General features: G+C 37.8%; 2 protein-coding genes across 4 annotated transcripts in view; both read right to left on the bottom strand.

Moving 5' to 3' along the window:
* Positions 1-1,571, bottom strand: part of fam210b (family with sequence similarity 210 member B) — a 5,693-nt gene extending 4,122 nt beyond the window's left edge. The window contains exon 1 of one of the 2 annotated variants that reach the window (XM_051113330.1): positions 682-1,571. In XM_051113330.1, coding sequence (XP_050969287.1) covers positions 682-1,113 — 432 coding nt within the window. In that variant the 5' untranslated portion in view covers positions 1,114-1,571. The remainder of the gene's footprint in view (positions 1-681) is intronic. The other variant, XM_051113331.1, reaches the window with a different exon arrangement.
* A 3,879-nt stretch (positions 1,572-5,450) lies between these two features.
* ppp1r16b (protein phosphatase 1, regulatory subunit 16B) overlaps positions 5,451-20,252 on the bottom strand; it is a 42,819-nt gene continuing 28,017 nt past the window's right edge. For both annotated transcript variants that reach the window (XM_051112844.1, XM_051112846.1), the window contains exons 3-11: positions 16,095-16,165; positions 14,167-14,312; positions 12,869-12,972; positions 12,279-12,403; positions 10,545-10,670; positions 9,387-9,462; positions 8,599-8,728; positions 7,708-7,846; positions 5,451-6,676 (exon numbers count right to left, since the gene is read on the bottom strand). In XM_051112844.1, the coding sequence (XP_050968801.1) occupies positions 6,254-6,676; positions 7,708-7,846; positions 8,599-8,728; positions 9,387-9,462; positions 10,545-10,670; positions 12,279-12,403; positions 12,869-12,972; positions 14,167-14,312; positions 16,095-16,165 (1,340 nt within the window). In that variant the 3' untranslated portion in view covers positions 5,451-6,253. The remainder of the gene's footprint in view (positions 6,677-7,707; positions 7,847-8,598; positions 8,729-9,386; positions 9,463-10,544; positions 10,671-12,278; positions 12,404-12,868; positions 12,973-14,166; positions 14,313-16,094; positions 16,166-20,252) is intronic.

Here is a 20,252-nt window from a genome sequence, read left to right on the forward strand (position 1 = left end):
GAGTCACATCAACAACAGCTTTTGGCTGATTTATACATTTAAACTAGTGACAAGCTGTTAAATGCCTCACTAGTGGGTAGACAAAGTATTTCACAGTAGAAGTGAGGGCATTTGGAACTCACTAGTTAAACAAGTAAACAAACACACTCACATAAACACACAGAAACCAAACCAGAAGAGCGGCGTCATCAGGAATGATCTGCATTCTAGCGTGACATTACAGTGAAAGTGAAAGATGACTAACTACATCAGCTGTTGAGCTAAAACTAAAAAACCAGTCAGTGCAAACAATTAGAACCCTGATTAAAATACCACAGCATTACCGTGAATGGTATAATAGCGTTTGCATCTGCAGCAGAGCCAGTGCACCATAATAAACTGCGTTCAGAAGAACAGAGAGTTTGTAGTAACCTCAAGAGAGAGTTTCTGTATCCAGACAGAGGAAGTAAAATAACAATATAAATATTGAGAAGAAACCTGAACATCAAACCCGATCAATAAACAGCGAAAAACACGACCTAAACTACTCACACAAGGTTAAACGCTCAGAGCGGAACAAAGACAACACAGCACGTTCAAGAACACCAGAACCCGCTACTGTAAAAAAAAAAAAACAGCACGCAACAAAGTAACAATTTTAAACAGAAACAGTTTGATTGTAACTCATCATGTTTGACTTACCGTTTGAATATTAGCGGCGCTTTCATCTCGCGTCTTCTCGGGCGTCGTGGACGATTGTCTCGTTTGGATCGTGACAGGAGCCGAAGAACGAACAGATGGGAACGATTCAAGTTCACTGAGTTTGAGCACGTTTCTATCGCGGTTCCTCGCGTCGCTGTATTCCCGCCGCGGCGCCGCAGCGTTCAAAGCAAACGCCGCGGCCATTCGCGCGTGTGTAACGAGATCAGACGACGACCCGAACGGAGTCTCGTGTAAACAGGAACGGGATAGGACAGGTTTGCTTGCAGTTAATCGTCGGTAAACACGGCTGCAGCACGCCGCGCGGGAGTTACGCAATGAGCGGCTCGCGTTGACTTCTTGCAGCGGTCCGGTGAAGTTGAGACGCTGCAGGAATAAAGACGCTGCAGAAACGCTCCTCCGACAGTGAAACATCGCTCCGACATAAACGGGAATAACGCTAAATATGATACGAGCGTGAGCGTGTGACGAGCCCGCCTCAGCTGATCGGTGATCATCCGTGAAGACCCGCCTCCCTCCGTTCGCTGCCGACGTTCACTGGATGAAACGTTCAAATAAGAGCCGCAAATAAGAGCAGGTGCACTAAGTCACTGAAAGTGTCGTTTAATCTCACGCTGAGGAGGTTTACACAGTGTAATGTGAGCGCTGATGCCGCACATCTCTAACTGTCCTTTTCTCTCCCCATCCGGATGTAAAACAAGCCTTGTCTTGACATGTTAATCGTGCGGGCAAACTGCCCGGGAGTGAAATGTAACACGCGAGAGACCGATATGAGTTCGGTGCCAACACCAGTAAAGCTGCAGGGAGAAGCGCCACTCTCACATTCATAGTGGCTGTGCGTAATTCGGCGTCACCGGATGTGGTGAAACTTCTCTCTCTCATTTAAATAAACTGTACATCTCTGACATTTCACCCGCTGACTGAGGCTGTTTGGTGCAGGACAGACTGAGTCACTGGTGCAGCTGCTGCTGTGGAATTCACACGTGCTTTTAAAAGGGGAAGCTGGAAAACCGCCATGAAAAACAACCTGAGACGCACCTGATCGGATCCGCGCGCGCACTTAAGATATTCAGTGTTAAAATGACACAGTTGCGTTTGTCTCAGTGATCAATGTGTTTCGTACCAGGAGGAACTAACATATGTGACCCTGGATCACAAAACCAGTCATAAGGGTAAATTTTTCCAAATTGAGATTTATACATCATCTGAAAGCTGAATAAATAAGCTTTTCATTGATGTATGGTTTGTTAGGATAGAACAATATTTGTCCGAGATACAACTATTTGAAAATCTGGAATCTGAGGGTGCAAAAAATCAAAATATTGAGAAAATCGCCTTTAAAGTTGTTCAAATAAAGTTCTTCACAATGTATATTACTAATCAAAAATTAAGTTTTCATATATTTACAGTAGGAATTTTCTAAAATATCTTAATGGAACATAATCTTTACTTAATTTCCTAATGATTTTTGCCATAAAAGGAAAATCAATAATTCTGACCCATGCAATGTATTTTTGGCTATTGCTACAAATATACACCAGTGACGTAAGACTGGTTTTGTGCTCCAGGGTCACATATGATCTTGTTTCACTATGAGATATTTTGACGTTTGTTCCTGTTTCAAAAGATGAAGATGTTTTAAATCATCATCATGTGTCTGGATGTGTTTGTATGTCCTTCCTTCAAAAGTACAAAATCCTGTTAGGCCTTTAAAAAAAAAAAAAAAAAAAAAAAGCCTAATTATTTAAATTGCCTTCCTGCAATAAATGCAGGCTACACTAAAAAGAATTATCTGTCAGTGCTCTGCAGAAGTTTGGAGTGAGAACGATTTTTTTTAATGGTTTTGAAAAGTCTTCTATCAGCAAGGCTGCATTTATTTGATCAAAAATACAAAAAAAGATGAAATATTATTATAATTTCAAATAGCTGTTTTCCATGTAAATATCTGTGAAGCTATAATTGATTTCTGTGATGCGCAGCTGTATTTTCAGCATCATTACTCCAGTCTTCAGTGTCACATGATCCTTCAGAAATCATTCTAATATGCTGATTTGCTGCTCAGGAAACATTTCTGATTATTATCAAACAGTTGTGCTGCACAATCTTTGTGTGAAACGTGTGAGACGTGTGACTGGAAAGTTCAATCTTTTGTAACACTTTTTGTAAGGCCTGATCAAACCATACAATGATCTGCGTTCATCTCTGCGTGTTTGACAGATCACTGCTGTCAGATAATTATTGCATTCACAATGTTTCTTTTAATAAAAAGCAATGAGCTCAAAATCCTTCCTGCATTATTATGAATGTGTTGCACAAGCGTGAAGATAAAACTGTTATGCAATTAAACTCATACACTCGTTGAGCAATAAATCCCATCAGATCATCATATTTCACAATGACATTGGTGTCATTTAAAGATTATAAGATCATTTAGGCGTTAATGTATTAGTATATTCTCAAAATGAACTAGATCATGAATCTGCATCTTTACATTCTTTGAATCGATTTATTAAAAACGCCCTCAACCCTTTATGCTGACAAATTAGTTCATGATGATTCATTGTGATTTATGAGCTGTTTGCAGAAGCTTTTATCCAAAGACTAAACAAGAGCTCAGACCTGCCGAATGAATGTATTTCAACATTTGAGGCGTTTCTTGAACTTTGTGAGGTACTGGTCTGCTCGGGTGGAGTTCAGAAGATTACTCCACCATCGAGGTTCAACAAAAGACAAGAATCAAGGATGGAAACGGCCGGATGGAGTCACACCCTCCGCTCAGAGCTGCTTCATGAGATAGAGGGGCTTTATAAACGCCAGGCACTGCAGTTTATTCATTATCTGAGAGCAAAAACCCTCAGAGAATCACACAGTGACCGACGGAAGTGTGTGAGTGTGAGAGAAAGTGTGTGTTTGAGTGTGTGTGTGTAACATCCTCCCCCTCAATGCCATTCACTCCCGCTGTGCCTTTGTTTATCTGTTTAGTAACTAATGTTTCCTACGGAGAGTCATTTTCCTCTGCTGTTCTACAATCTACAAGACAAGCAGTTCATTAAAAACCAAAAAGAAAAGCAGAGCGTTATTTTTCTCCACCCTCTGACTTTCACTGAGAGTTTGATCCTTTGATTAAACGGCATCGCCCACATTCACAGAAACACCCAGATTGTAAAAGAACAAAGAGTAAACCAGAATATTATGAGAACAAAAAAGCATATATACTGCGTTCAAGTTTTTATCAGTGAAAAGTTCAAAAGAGCAGCATTTATTCAAACAGAAATCTTTTCTAACATCTTTGTCAGAATTTAACAGATCCTTGCTGAATTAAAGTATTAATTTCTTTAAAAAAAAAAAAAAAAAGAACAAAAATATTACTAACCCCAAACTTTTGAACAGTAGGGTACAGTATATTGTTCCAAATGATTTCTATTTCAAATAAATGCTGTTCTTTCGAACATTTTATTCATCTGTGAATCCTGAAAAATAAAATGTATCAGAGTTTCCAGACAAATATTGAGTAGCACAACTGTTTTCAACATTGATAACTGTACGGTTTGATCAGGCCTTAAAGGTAATATTAGTAAAGACGTGTTACAAAAGATTTCTATATCAAATAGGTGCTGTTCTTTTGAACTTTCTAGTCACGTCTCACACAAATATTGGGCAGCACAACTGTTTTCAACATTGCTAATAATCAGAAATGTTTGTTAAGCAGCAAATCAGCATATTAGAATGATTTCTGAAGGATCATGTGACACTGATGCTGAAAAATTCAGCTTTGATTACAAGAATACTCCATTTCTATTTAAATGTATATTAAAGTATTTTGAAGTTTTATTCTGTAAGTCACGTCATTTTTCAGGAGTTTATTATAAATTAAAAATGTTAATTAAATATGAAATAAATTTGGAGTACAAAAGCAGGATCACAGAGCAGCTGATGAAAACAGAGTGAATCAATATTTACCGCGAGCACGTGTTTCTGTGTTTTCTTCCTCGTTGGTGGATGACTGCTGACTCACTGCAGCTGATCATTTGCCAGTGGATTACAAACACGCTGATGACTCAATAATCACTTCCTTAAACATCAGCCTGCGGTCGCCACAATTCACCAACAATCCCAGAGATCTGTGCAGCGTTTGATTGATCAGACACGCTTCATTGAGCACTGATGACACAAACGGTTTAGAAACTGATCAAAATATACAATTTATTGAAAATATGTTAATACAGTGATCAGTATATTCCAGTAATTATAAAATCAGTAGTTGTGATGCTCTTTTCCCTTCATGTTCCTCAGTAGAAATGGAAGCAGAACTCCTCACATGTGAACTCATATTTCTATTTCAGTTTCAGAATCACAGGCTACAGAATACTGCACGAGTGTAGGAGTGTAGGAGCGTACGCTACGACTGACGGCTGTGCGCGCGCGTCTGGATTTGTTCGTGCCCTTCGTGAACATCAGCTCACATTTCTGCGCTATCATTTCCATCATCTGAGGGAAACGCATTCCAAGCATTATTTACATTCCTTCCCGCCTCTGACGCGTGAACGCAGCGAGTGTTGAGGAGTGGGCTGGGCTACGGGAGTGGCACTGGAACCTCATTGGCCGTTTCTGACGTCCATCGTTCTGGAAGACTTTGGCACTCGAGAGCAGAGCGTCACAATCGAGCAGATCCAACGAAATAAATAAAGCCTTCATAGGGTGCATACGAAGGGTTCGGTCAATGCTTCCTTCATATAAACACGTCTAAGTCATATTTCACATCAAATGAACTTGGGGATTTTTTTTGTTTTGCACTGTGATATTTTCATAAGAGTAAGTGTTTCACATAATCTCACTAGAAATGTCTGTGAAATTGAAAAAGTAATGATATATTTAAGCTGATAAGTTATTTCAATTATTTAGCATTTTTGCATCATGTTAGTATTTATTGTGCTGCTGATTTAAATGAAATTACAGTCGTTCTGCAGCTTTTGGAGTTAAAATATTGTGAAAATCACCATGCAACAAAATATCACAGGCTATGCAGTTGTTGTGATTTGAGTGTGAAATGTGAGTTGGGCGTGAGATGCGCTCGAATACTTCATCTGGTCCTCATAACACTGTCGTAGAAAAATACTGACGCGTCCCGAACTGGTTTGTGCTGCATCCGTCACTTCATCTCTCTGGAATACAATAAATAATCTTATAGAAGAGTGACTCTATGCACATATACAAATAAATACTGTACAGGAGAGCGGCGGCCGCCCACAGGAACACGTCTGTCTGTCTGTACAACACCACGAACGTGAAGATCTGCACAATCGCACATTATACAGGTGGAATGAATCGTCACTGTTGTTCGGTCGGCGGCTGGAAGTGAAAAAGAGAAGCACAAGTCAAACATTTAACCTGGAAGCCTGAATGAGATCATTTCCTTCCTCCGTTGAGAAGTTCGTGTTCCTGCGCAGGGTTCAAAGAGGGGTCATCGGACTCTCCTAAACGCCTCTTCAAACTTCCAGGATCGGAATGAGAAATAAAAGCACTAACGGGCTTCGACCAATCAGACGCTCGGAATTTAAGAGACGCAGCAGCAGCTGTGAGTCTTGGGATCATCGTCTTCTATCGGCTGCTTGAACCTCAGCAGGGGCGGGTCTCCGCTGGCCGGCGTGAAGTAGACCGCGCTGCCGTTGGACGAGACGAGCGGCATGCGCGGATCTTCGGGACTGGCTTTGGTGGAGCCGTTTCCCAGGTGGCCGTTGAGGACGGGCTGGGTGAGGAGTTTGGCGGCGGCGCGCTGCTTCTTGAGTTCGGACAGCGTCTGTGGCCGATCTTTGGACTTGGGCTCCTCGACGGAGGGTGAGGGGTCAGGGTCACGGTGGTCAGGGGTCACAGGGTCACCGTTAGAAGCGGTCGGTGCTGGAGCGCTGGAGATGGTGCCGTTCTGTCGCCTGCCGTCCTTCAAGATCCCGGGTGATCGAGGAGCATCGTTAGGCTGCGTCTGCAAACAGGAAGTCAAAACATCAACACAAAACACAACTGAAGTTCCTGTCTAACATTCAAATCTACAGTGAATCTGTGCACTGCTTCTTCTGATAGAGTGATTTCTGCACCACACTGACTTGGATTAAACTGCTTGAGACAATTATGAACTTTTTGGATCTTTTATGTTGTGATTACCTGGACTTTCAGTAACTGGAGAGAAACCTCACAGATTACTTTAAAACTTCTTCACTTGTGTTTAGAAGATAAAACAAAGTCTTTTGTTTTTGAAATGACACAAGGGGGAGTAAGTGATGACTCAATGATCATTTTTGGCTGAACTAATCCTTTAATCAAATATGTACTATGTGCTCCAGAACATATGGATTATGATATGTATCTCAGAATTGGAATGAAGAGCATGTTAAAAACTACTGTAAACTACATTGCAGTTTGCTGTGTAATAAAATGCAATTTTAAAAAAAGTAAAGGAAATTTCACATTGTGAAAATATGAATAAAATACAAAGGTTCATGTGTTTAATTTTCTATGTAAAAAAAAAAAAATACAGAAAAAAAACATTTACTATCACTGTTGCTAATATGCTTATATTTAAAAAAAAATTATTACTACTTATTACTACTTTATTATTACTACTACTACTAATAATAGATTTAAGACAATAATCGAAAATTCAAGTTGACTGGGTTTTAAAAAATACTTGGAATGAAAGAATCCAGGGCTTTTAATGGGCTGTTTTAATATGTTGTTTGAAACTTTAAAAAGTTTAACAAAATATTACTTTTGCTAAAATTCTAGGATTTTAAAATTAAAGTAAAAAATATATATTTTTTAATGTTTTTAGTGTTTTTTTTAAATGGGCTGAACATGAAAAAAAATTACTGCTGTTAATAATAATACTAATAAATAATTATTATTAATTCTGATAATATTTTACCATTATTATATTAATTAATAATCATCATCATCATCATATGAATCATCATAGCTCTGTGTTTGGTTTCTGAGTGCAGTAAAGTTTTTACTCACCGAATGGCTGTTTTCCTGGTCAGACTCTCGCTCTCGCTCCTCTTCTTCTCGTCCTCCTCTCCATACGATGGCTTCGGTCTGATACTCCTTCCTGCAGAGATTGTGTCTGTCGGACAGACTGGCCCTCCGCACCACTTTCCTGCACACACACAAAGAGAACACACACGTGAAATTGTGACATAATCACCACAAAACAGACCAGTTTAAGACGGGCTAACAAACCTGACGACTTCATTCAATGGAAACGGAGCAGTTCTTGTTTGTTGATGTGTCTGTGAAGCTCCAGCAGTGTGTGTGTGTGTGTGTGTATCTGTGCAGTGTTTGTGAACAGCCAGCAGGTGTCAGTATGTGTGTGTGTTTATGCCTATGTAACCATATTTTTAGGAAATTTGTTCCCAGAAGTGAACTAAACCTGACAAAACCTCCTTTTGGGGATCTGCTTATTGTAAAACTGCAGCATGTGTTCTGTCAGATTATATTTATGAGTAGAACCGTATATAAAACAATAGGAGTCTATGCCATGTCACCAGTTCACTGAGGAATCAGCATGTGCAGTGTTCATCAATGGCCAGCAGGTGTCAGCATGTATACATATTGAAATGTATGTGTGTTCCAGCATTTGTGGTTTATGAGGACAAATGTGTATAATGACATGGGTACCACAACGTAAACATGGTTGATGAGGACACTTCCTGTGTCCCCGTAAAACAAAAGGCTTAAAAAACATACTAAACAGTGTTTTATGAAATTCAAAAAATTTGCACAGTCTCCTGTGAGGGCTAGGTTTAGGTGTAGGGCGATAAAAAATAGGGTTTGTACAGTATAAAAACCATTACGCCTATGGAGAGTCCCCATAAACCACAAATGCACGAATGTGTGTGTGTGATGTACCCGCGGCTGCCGGCGCTGCTGGTTCGGCGGCACAGTGACGTCTTGTGCTTCAGCTGTGATTTCATGATGATGTCGTGTTTGTGCTTCAACTCCAGCAGATGATTCCTGAACTCCTCATCCTCACACAGATCTGAACACACACACACACACACACACACATACATGATTAATGCTCCTGGGCTTTTACTGTCTACTGAGATTTATTCATGAAGTTGTCCTATTAAAAAAAAGGAAAAAGTGCTATGAATCATGGGATACTGGATTGTCAGTCCAGTCTGGCGTTTACGAGGGACGTATCTCACTTCTCTCTCAAACACCTGATTCTGACGCTCAATCACACAGATGAGTGTTTCACTGCCGTTTTCCTGAGTCTCGTGCGTTTCCAGATCAGCGCTGGTTACAGTAACTAACTAGCGTCATATTCTGAGACAGACGACTACTGACAGCAATAAAAACGGTCTTAGAGGAGAATATTAATTTTATGATGAGCATAAACCTTCACAGACGAGCAGACGCTCAGGAGTCTCCAGATAAACCACAACATTCACTTCACAACAATACATCACTGAGAGACTTAAAACACAGGAAGAAAAGCAGACGAATAATAAAAACAAATGATTACTGTCATGTTTTCTGGCATTCATCTCGCTGATTGTTTTCTGCATTATAAAGATCTATTTTACTCAAAATCACTGTCCGTGCGTAAACTCTGTGCTGTAATGAGCGGGATCAGGTTCAGTCATTAATAGAGTCTCATCAGGTTCATTCTGATGGGTTTGGGTTCGTACCTATGGGCGTCTCCTCCATGTACGTCTTGGCGTTTAGATTGGCACCGTGAGAAACCAGCAGCTCGGCCACATGGACCTGCAGGAGAAGATTCATCGTTTTTAGCATTCATTAGTGTTATTATTAGAATTCATTAGCATTATTACAGAGTGATGAGTCGGACACATCCATCAACATTTATCCATTTAACTGTGGATGCCAGGGTTATTATTGTGACGGAAATATAGTTTTGTTAATTGAAATATAGCTGAAATAAAATATAAATTAGAGATGCTGCCTTACCAACTAACTGAAATAAATTTAGGTTGAAGCACTAAAATCACTAACTAATAAAAAAGTTCTAATCTAAAATTAAAATTAAATCTGAAAATATAACAAAAATACGTTTTTTGATTATATATAAATAATTCTAAAATAACCAGCGAATGCTCATTACTGATGAATTATTACATTTTGAGCATTTTTTATAGTGTCATTTGTAAGTGGCTTTGGTTAAATGAACATGTAAATGTAATAAATGCACTGCTCGCTCAATCTGCTGTGATGTACATGATCGTTAACTTGGCAGATTACACTAAACATTTAACTTTCAAGAACACTTGAGGAGTTAAAGACACTTCACAGGCGCTCTACTTCCATCTGTACATTTCAAAATTAATATTCATCTTTCATACAGAACATTACAATGTTGTAATGTTTATAAGATGCTTATAATTGGTATAGTCATCTTTGTTAAAATCATAAATTGTTATAATCATCACTATTATTATAAATCTATACTTTTTGTCTAAAAAATTAAAACTAAAATCAATAGTTATGACAAAATAGTTAAGACAAAAATTAGATTTATAATAATAGTGATGATTATAACAATTATAATAATTTATAAGACATTAAGTATCAATTATAATTATAATATTTAAAAGCCAATTAATGGTTATCAGCCATCACATACATAAACTACTGGTCGAAAATTTAGAATACATTTTTTTTTTATGTTTTAGAAAGAAGTCTCTCTTTACTCTTCTACTAACCTCTTAAAATAACTGTTTCCCATTGTAATAATATTTCATAATATTACTGTTTATTTTACTGTATTTGTGTATGTGTGTTGAGTGTATGGTGTGTGTGTGTGTGTGTGTGTGTGTGTGTGTGTGTACCTGTCCCCAGCATGCTGCAGCGTGTAACGGCGTCCACCCGTCAGAATCCCTCATGTCCGTTCTGGCTCCGCCCTCTAACAGCATCTCTGCAGCCTGTGCGTAACCGTTCGCCGCTGTGATGTGCAGCTGAAAACACACACACACACACGTTTGTTTTTGTGAATTGTGGGGACTTTCCATAGACTTCTATAGATTTTATACCGACCAAACGATATTGTCTATCCCCTAACCCAACCCTAACCCTAAACCTAGCCCTCACAGAAAACATGTTTGCATCGTCACACTTTCAGATAAACATCATTTACTATTTTTAATCATTTTTTAACATTGTGGAGACCGCAGGCCGGTCAAAAATATCAGGTTTTACTATCTTTGTGGGGACATTTGGTCCCCACAATGTAGCAAAAACAAGTACACACACACACACATAAACATAACATGAGCCGAATGAGAACTCACACAGTAGTATTTACATAAGAGTAAGAATTCGATTTGCATGTGCAACACAACTACTGCAGATGGAAATGTTATCATCCATCAGGACCGGCACTAAAACACATTAGTATGGGCGGATCCGGCTCCCATGAGGCCGATCACTAGACTGGAGCAAACAGGAGCGGGACGTGTCTGATGAAAACATCAGCTCAGCATGTTGTGATGTTCATTCTGAATACTCCAGTTCATCTCATTTGCTTTCATTCAGCATCATAAATACATCAACACTCCGTCTGAGAGGCTCTGAACACACTCAGCGTGTCGGCGGATGCATTACGTGACACCGACACAATGCTCCGGTAAAAGCGTCTGGTATCTGAATGATGAAGGGAGAGCGTGTAAACAGACGGCAGAGCCGTGCTGCATTAACCCCGATCACAGACAACAGAAGACCACTGCTGTAAACAACAATCCAGTTCTTCGGTTAGTCAGAGCCTGGTTAATGACTGTACATAATCAACCTCTCCAAAAACACTAACAACTCCAACACTCACTTCAACACCTGCAGCTACTGTATCACAACCACTTCTGATCTGATGAATGCCACTATCAGCCATGAACATGTTCAGATATTACAAACACTAACATCCTGATTGTCTGTAAAACTGCTTTGAAAACAATGTGTACTGTGAAAAGATCAATATAAATAAACCTGACTTTATTAGATTCACAGGAGAAACTGATACTAATTATTTCAACTCTAAAACAACAAATAAATCACATTTGTGACCCTGGAATACAAAACCAGTCATAAGGGTACATTTTTCAAAATTGAGATTTATACATCATCTGAAAGCTTAATAAATAAGCTTTCCATTGATGTATGGGACAAAATTTGGCTGAGATACAACGATTTAAAAATCTGGAATCTGAAAGATTTTGTCCAAATGAAGTTCTTAGCAATGCATATTACTAATAAAAAAAAATTACGGTAGGAAATGTTCAAAATATCTTCATGGAACATGAAATATCCTAATGATTTTTGGCATTAAAAAAAAAATTGATCATTTTGACCCATACAGTGTATTTTTGGCTATTGCTGCAAATATACCCGTGACACTTGACACCACAGACAGGTTTTGCGCTCCAGGGTCACATTAAGTTAATGCATTAAAATAATTAACTTAATGCACTTTAATTAAAAAAATGCCTTTATGAAATAGAAATTAGCAATGCAAGTATTTTAAATGCTGAAATGAGCATTTAATAAAATTGAATGTTCAAATAGAATATCTGTACCAGTGTGGCCCCCTGGGAGTCATGTTGGTTGATGTCGGCTCCGTCCTGCAGGAGGTTCTGAATATCTCCCAGCATCTTCCTCTCCACCGCTGCTCTCGTCTCATTGATCATCTCCTGTGTGATTCCTGTCACACACACAATGATTGGTTAATACAGCTGTCAATCAAACAGAGAGTGGGAAGAGCTGATCTGATTCAGAGTGTGATTGGCTGAGGCCGTCAGACACCGACAATCACACAAAACGCTGGGAAATAATGAGCATAAATTATTCTAATGGAGCTCAGGATGAATTCATCTAGATCTTTCAGTAAACTACTTTTGATCAGTTATTAAAAACTCACTGCTTGACTGTTGGGTGATGAATTTTAATAATGTTGTTTCTGTTCTGTTCAGTGTTTTACGTCATAATCGCAGTGAGAACCAGAACGGAAAAATCCAATCTTTCCAAATCTCGTCATTCAGTAATGAGATCTGCTACTTGAAACACTCAGATCTCATCCTGAGTCGTAATCTTCTGAAACAAACTCATAAAATAAATCAAACGTCTGATGACATCAGCACAGGCAGTGATTGGAGGATCTGAAGTTCACCTCGGTTGGCCATGGCGGTCTCGATGATGTCGAGCGTGGGGTCGTCCTCACAGAGGTCATAGGGCATGTTACCGTCTGAATTCACTGCTAAGAGATCAGCGCCGCTGCGGAGAGACCAGATCATCACAGATCACACCAGAACAGTTTCTGCATTAAAGGATTAGTTCACTTCTAGAACAAAAATTTACAGATAATGTACTCACCCCCTTGTCATCCAAGATATCCATGTCCTTCTTCAACTGATAAGAAATTATGCTTTTTGAGGAAAACATTTCAGGATTTTTCTCCATATAGTGGACGTCTATGGTGCCGTGAGTTTGAACTTCCAAAAGGCAGCTTTAAAGGGCTCTAAATGATCCCAGCCGAGGAAGAAGGGTCTTATCTAGCAAAACGACTGTTTTTTTTAAATTACAATTTACATACTTTTTAACCTCAAATGCTCGTTTTGTCTAGCTCCGTGTGTGCTCTGTGTATTCTGGTTCCATACAATTAGAGTATGTCTAAAAACTCCCATCTTATTTTCTCCTCCAACTTCAAAATCGTCCTACATCGCTGCAGATGTACCAACCCAGTGTTTACAAAGTGAACATGCAAAGATGATCAAACACTCTTTACAAATAAAAGTAAAACAGCAATGTACTGTAGGACAATTTTGACGTTGGAGGACAAAATTACATAGGAGTTTTTCGACATAAAGTAACTATCTTGAACTGGAATATGCAGAGTTCACGCAGAGCTAGACAAGATGAGCACTGGAGGTTAAAAAGTACATAAATTGTCTCTTTTTTTTGGAAAATAATCAATCGTTTAGCTAGATAAGACCATTCTTTCTCAGCTGAGATCATTTAGAGCCCTTTGAAGCTGCATTTAATCTACATTTTGGATGTTTAAACTCGTGGCACCAAAGAATCAACTATATGGAGAGAAATTCTAAAATGTTTTCAGAATTTCCTATCGACTAAAGAACGACAGACATGAATATCTTGGATTACAACTGGGTGAGTAAATTACCTGTGAATTTTTGTTCTGGAAGTGAACTAATCCTTTAAAAATATACACACTACTATTCTGAGGTTTGGGTTTTTACTAGAGAAATTAATACTTTTATTCATCAAGGATGAAACTGATCAAAAGTGACAGTGAAGACGTTTATAATGTTACAAAAGATTCCGTTTTAAATAAATGTTGCTCTTTTGAACTTTCTATTCATCTGTGAAGCCTCAAAAATAAAATGTATCATTTTCCACAAAAACATCAACCAGAGACTCACACACACACACACACACACACAGACTCACTGCTGGATGAGGATCTTGACAAGGCCTGTGTGTCCACACGTCGCTGCAGCATGAAGTGGCGTCCAGAGCTCATTGTCCTGAGCGTTGACAGTCGCTCCGTGAGCCAACAGGATCCGCACCATATCCTCATAGTTATCAATGCAGCACTGACACAGACAGACAGAAAGAGAGAAGTTCATCTAGAAGTCAAAACTTCATTTACTGCTTGTAAACACTAGTGAGATGCTGCTGCTCCATCATTTCACACTGCAACTCAAACATTTCATTAAATGTCCATTTTGTAAAGAAATTCACAACAACATGAGAAATTCAAAAACAAAAGCTGCAAAACAATCAGATTTTCCAACTCCAGTTCAGACGTGTGTGTGTGTGTGTGTGTGTGTGTGTGTGTTGGGTGGGGATGGAATTTTCCAGTAGGATTCAGGATGTAGGTTCATATGTTGTCAACAGACTGACACCAGTACAATCAGTTCACAGAAGGTCTAGTAATGTGTTAGAAATTGCATGTTCTGGGTGTTTTTTGCATGCTGGGCCATTTCCAAGGTGTTCTCTTAGGGGTTTCTTAGTGGACCCTCATATCTCTGTGATGTTCTGATCTATAGATGTTTTACATGCAAAAGGGTTTGTTCTGATAACTATTAGCACTAGTAATAGCGATGCCTGACTTAGTAAACCTCACTAATAACTTCCTCAGATGGTGCAAACATCCAGACATACACATTAAAACACATCGACCGGTGTTCCTCCAAATCCTCAAGAGAAGAGAGACGTTTGCAGGAGATCAGATGGAGCGCTGCTGTGAGTCCTGATGATGTTTGTTTGTTTGTTTTCAAGCGTTTATTGTAATCAGAAATACCTTCAGATCAAAGAGTTAAGCAACACTGTGACAGATCTGAGAGAGGATTTGTTTACTAGCATTAATCCAGTGAAGATACGACAAACACACACGCCAAAGTCTGTTTGTCTGTCGTTTAATCCTAACCATCCAGCCTGGGGAAAGAGTGTGAGGCATTCTGGGAGAGAAACGCAGTGAAAAAGGGAGCAGAACAACACAAAGAGAGTCTTTCATCACCGCTGAACACCCACAGACACACAGACGGACACACGGACGGATGGACTACAGTGAACGCTGCGGCAGTGGAAACAAACACACTCATCTACGGTAAACACATTTACAGAAATAATAAAGACTATGATAGAGCAGCTGGAACTAATTCCTCATGAGACGTGCGCTGCATTCAACTGCAGTACTGCTGCAGCACAATGAACACGGATTCATGAAAACACCCACTGACGACCTACTATCCATGACAAACATGAGACGACACCACCAGGATTCATACACATACTGTAAAATACAAGTACAGGACTTTCAAGGACTTCTCATGCACTACTTTTTTGATCTTCAAATAAAGAACTTCAAATAAAAAGTAACTAAGTAACACACTAAGATACTTTTTTTAGGGAGTAACGCAACATTGTAATACATTACATTTTACGTTTTAAAAGTAACTTTCCCCAACACCGCATACTAATATAACAAAACAGCAAAAATAAAGCAAAGGATAAGTATGCAATGATGTCAACTTTAAGAACAAAAAAAAGAATAAAAGCACATAACATTTTAAATGGACTGTTATTTTGGCAGCAAAATTTTAAAGACGTAATTGTCGTTATCAGGTTAATCTTTATGCAGCATAACTAAAATGTGAGTAAACTTTAAATGACTGAAACTAGACTAAAATTCCCAGACTCTTAGTCAACTAAAACTAGACTCTACAAAATCAGCACAGGTTATAATGAACACTATTGTGTATAAGAGATGAAAAGACGCGTCCATCTCTTCATTGTGAAGTAGATGAGTAATAAACAGGCTGGAGCTGATCAGAAACTACAGGTTCATTCACTGATAGTGTGTGTGTGTTTACCTGGTGTAGAGCCGTCAGTCCGTCTTCGTTACACAGATCAGGACTCAAGTTGTTCTTCAGTAGATATCGCACTGTGAGGAGACACACAGACACATGAAGATATTCATTCACGTCCCTTCAGATTAATATTCACATCAATCACAGTGCAGAACCGACACACCCTCTGCGTCATAAACCCTGAGCTCACGACCTACACAAACTCACTAAACATCACAGGTGTGTCTGTGTGTTGTCTAAGTAGGTTCTTGTCTAGGTTCCAATTTTACTTTCACTTTTTATTTTAGAGTTCAAAGTCAGTTCATTTTCGCATTTCAAAATAATTGGGAAATGTGTTTGAGTGATTAACTGGACTACTGATGAAATGAAAGCTGAGCAGCTCTGAACGATGCGGTACAAATGCTGAAGTGCTTCATGTTATCAGCCCTTGACCTTTGAACTCTCAACCCCTCAAGCACAAACATAATGGCTAACAAGAGCTAATTATGAAGTGCTTGACACACAAACAGAAGGATATGATGATTAGAATCTGTAATGAGAGTTAAATGTGTCAGAATGCAGTTAAACATTGACTTTAGCACTCAAACCCCACGATTATTAAATGAGCTGATGCAGTCTCGGCAGACAAACAGAAACAAACATCTGAACGTTCTCAGAACGAACATCACATTGCCAGCATGCTCTATATTTATCAGTCATATTTGTTTTCATTATATTAAAATATATTAAAAATTAAAATATTTCAAATTAATTTTTTTTATTTGACCCTCTAACTCTAGCACTCTCTATTTTAATTCGATTCTTTAAAAGAAACCTTTAAGATTGCTGATTCTTTGGATTGCTTCCATTGTCCTCATTTGTAAGACGCTTTGGATAAAAGTGTCTGCTAAATGACTAACTGTAAATGTAATATATACATATATATATATATATATATATATATATATATATATATATATATATATAACATTTATTATATTAATATAAAAACAAATATTTTATATAAAATTAAATAAATTAATAAATAAATAATATTCACCCCCAAGCACAGGAAAACATGAATAATTCCTAAAAATTGTTCATTAAACATCAAATGTTTTCTGATTGGCTGATACGTTCAGTGTGGACAAACTGCTTATATAACTAAATAATACATTATTTTTAATTTAGACCATGAAAGCGTCTAATCTAGTGGGGGTTTTATTAGAATCATTGAGATATTATTATAGTTTTTGTTCACATTTTAAATTAGATTATATTTTTACATTTTTGCTTCATTTTTATATTTCATGTTTTTTTCTGTAATTTTGGTTAAAGTTTTGGTAATTTTGTTGTGTTTTTGTCATTTTTATTATTATTATTAAATATTATTATTATTTTAAACCATGTCCATGTAGTTTCATTCATACATTTATTTATTGATTTATTTATATTTGTTTTTATTACTATTCATTGTTCTAATTTTATTTTAGTTTATTTAGTTTTAGTTAAGTACTAAATTAAACTAAATGCACCAAATTAAAACAAATTGTTTTAAGTAACAAAAATTATCTTTTTTATGGGTTGTGTTAGTTAACGATAATAACCCTGTGCTAATCACATCATGCTCAAAGCACCTTAAACACACACAGGCTCACACAAGTGTGTGTGTGTGTGTGTGTGTGTTGAACGCCTCCTGAAGTGCACTCTGGTCTTTTCTCTGTGTTCTAGAGTTGGGCCCCTTTAATCTGCCTCTCAAACACACACACACTTACTATTAATGGACGGCTATATTTGACACCAACAGACAAGAGAAGCTGATTGAAGAAGAAACAAGGACAGAGAGAGGGACTGAGGAAGCGAGACGGTTCTTCATATCAGACGCTATCAGTTCATGCGTCTCATTTCTCACAGCAGAGGAAATGAAGATGCGCTGAAATGAGCTGTATAACAAAACACATTAGATTGAGCTGTGTAAAACACTTCATTAGAGTCAGACGTGTAGTTCGGTGTTGTTCGCGTGCCGTGTTTACAGTCACACACAGAGTCACGTTCATTCTCCTCCCACAGAAGACGAGGAGAAAGATCCTCTTGGTGCGGCCGCTGCATTCCTGCGCAGGGAGGAGACGCAGACACGGACGCTTCCAGAAAGATAAAACCCACTCCAATAAACACACAGACAGGAAGTGCAGAGCCGCGCCGCCGCCCTCATCTTATCAGTGCCGCTCATGAGGATGAGGATGAGGATGATGAGCGCTCTGAACGGGCAGATTTCAGGTCGCCCGCGTGTGGGTTCGTGTCAGGACCTCTAGTGGGCTTTAATGAGCGGAGAGATGACTTGCACATTCACGCGCGAATCGCGCACACACAATCAACAGATGCTCGCGCTCATCACTGCCGCGCTTTATTTTCAGCGTCACACAGACTCTGTTCCTTCCTCATCAGCAGACACAGATAATTACAGTAATCTCTGCAGGACCAGCAAACACTCGCAGAGTCAATAATCTGTTAGCACATGCTGATATGATTTTCATCACTGAACAAAACAACCACACCTTTCACTGTTTATTTGCACTTTTTAATGGACATGCAATAACACAAAAATGTACTGTATCTAATCTAAATCAGAGTTTCCCAAACTAAAGTTTGAGAGCTGATGAAAAGCTAAATCCTAAAAATGCAAAATGAAAATAAGTTAATAAAATAAACGATTTATCATAATACATTTTTTATATATATAATTTTATATATTTGTGACCCTGGACCAAAAAAAAAAAAGTTGTAGGGTAAATTTTGAAATTAAGATTCAATAAATAAATGAGCTTCTCATTGATGTATGTTTGTTATAATAGACAATATTTGTCTGAGATACAACTATTTGTAAATCTGGAAGGTGAGAATCAAAAAATCCAAATATTGAGAAAATCACCTTTAAAGTTGACCAAATGAAGTTCTTAGCAATGTATATGACTAATCAAAAATTAAGTTTTGATATATTTACAGTAGAAAATTTACTAAATATCTTCATGGAACATGATCTTTAATTAATATCCTAATGATTTTTGGCATAAAGGAAAAATGGATGATTTTACTGTAAAATAAAACAAATATATATATACACACACACACTTTTAGAAATTTTTGATTTTATTTTTTATTTTTTATACTTTTAGCTTTTTTTTTTTTTGTCTTTTTATCAGTTTTTAAAAAGTCCATATGTGACCCTGGACCACAAAAAACAATCTTAAGTATCACAGGTATATTTACAGCAATAGATAAAAATACATTGTAGGGGTCAAAATTATTAATTTTTCTTTTATACCAAAAATCATTAGGATATTAAGTAAAAAGCATGTTCCATAAAGCTATTTTGTACATTTCCTGTCATAAATATATTACAACTTGATTTCTGATTAGTAATATGCATCGCTAAGAACTTCATTTGGACAACTTTAAAGGTGATTTTCTCAATATTTAGATTTTTTGCACCCTCAGATTCCAGATTTTCAAATAGCTGTAATATTGTCCCATACATCAATGGAAAGCTTATTTGTTCAGCTTTCAGATGATGTATAAATCTCAATTAAAAAAAAAAAGACCCTTACGACTGGTTTGGTGGTCCAGGGTCACATATAGGTTTTATTCATTTGTTTTAGTTTGTTTAGTTTTAGTTCAGTGAAAAAGTTTTTGTGTTTTGCATTTATTGTATTTTTAATTAAAAAAAAAAAAAAAAATGCAGCTGCCTACATGAAACAAACACTTTTATTTTATTTTCATTTGTTCCTTTATTTTAATACTCTGTTTGGTTTAATAATTCAACAGCTCTATTCCAAACTAATTAAATTTTCTTATTTTGAATTTTTGATGTTTTAAATAAAAGGAATATGTTAAACAGCATATCAATCTGAGCACATTATTAATCAGCCATGAGTTTGATAACGCGCAGTAAAACAGGCCGATGTTTGTTCAGCGTTGTCATAATCAGACGATCCGTCAGTAACGGAGACGATAATGACTCTGTGAGACGATGATAATGATGCGATGCCAGATATTCAGATTACAGCTCATCACGGCAGCGTCTGATATGAATTAATGGATCAATAACGATCAGAGAGGAATAGGATATCTGGCAGCATCCGAGCAGCCGCTTCTAAATCGCCTCGGTTAATTAGTGATATTCAG

Source organism: Labeo rohita, chromosome 6 (genome assembly GCF_022985175.1).
Source record: "Labeo rohita strain BAU-BD-2019 chromosome 6, IGBB_LRoh.1.0, whole genome shotgun sequence".
Lineage (NCBI taxonomy): Eukaryota > Metazoa > Chordata > Actinopteri > Cypriniformes > Cyprinidae > Labeo > Labeo rohita.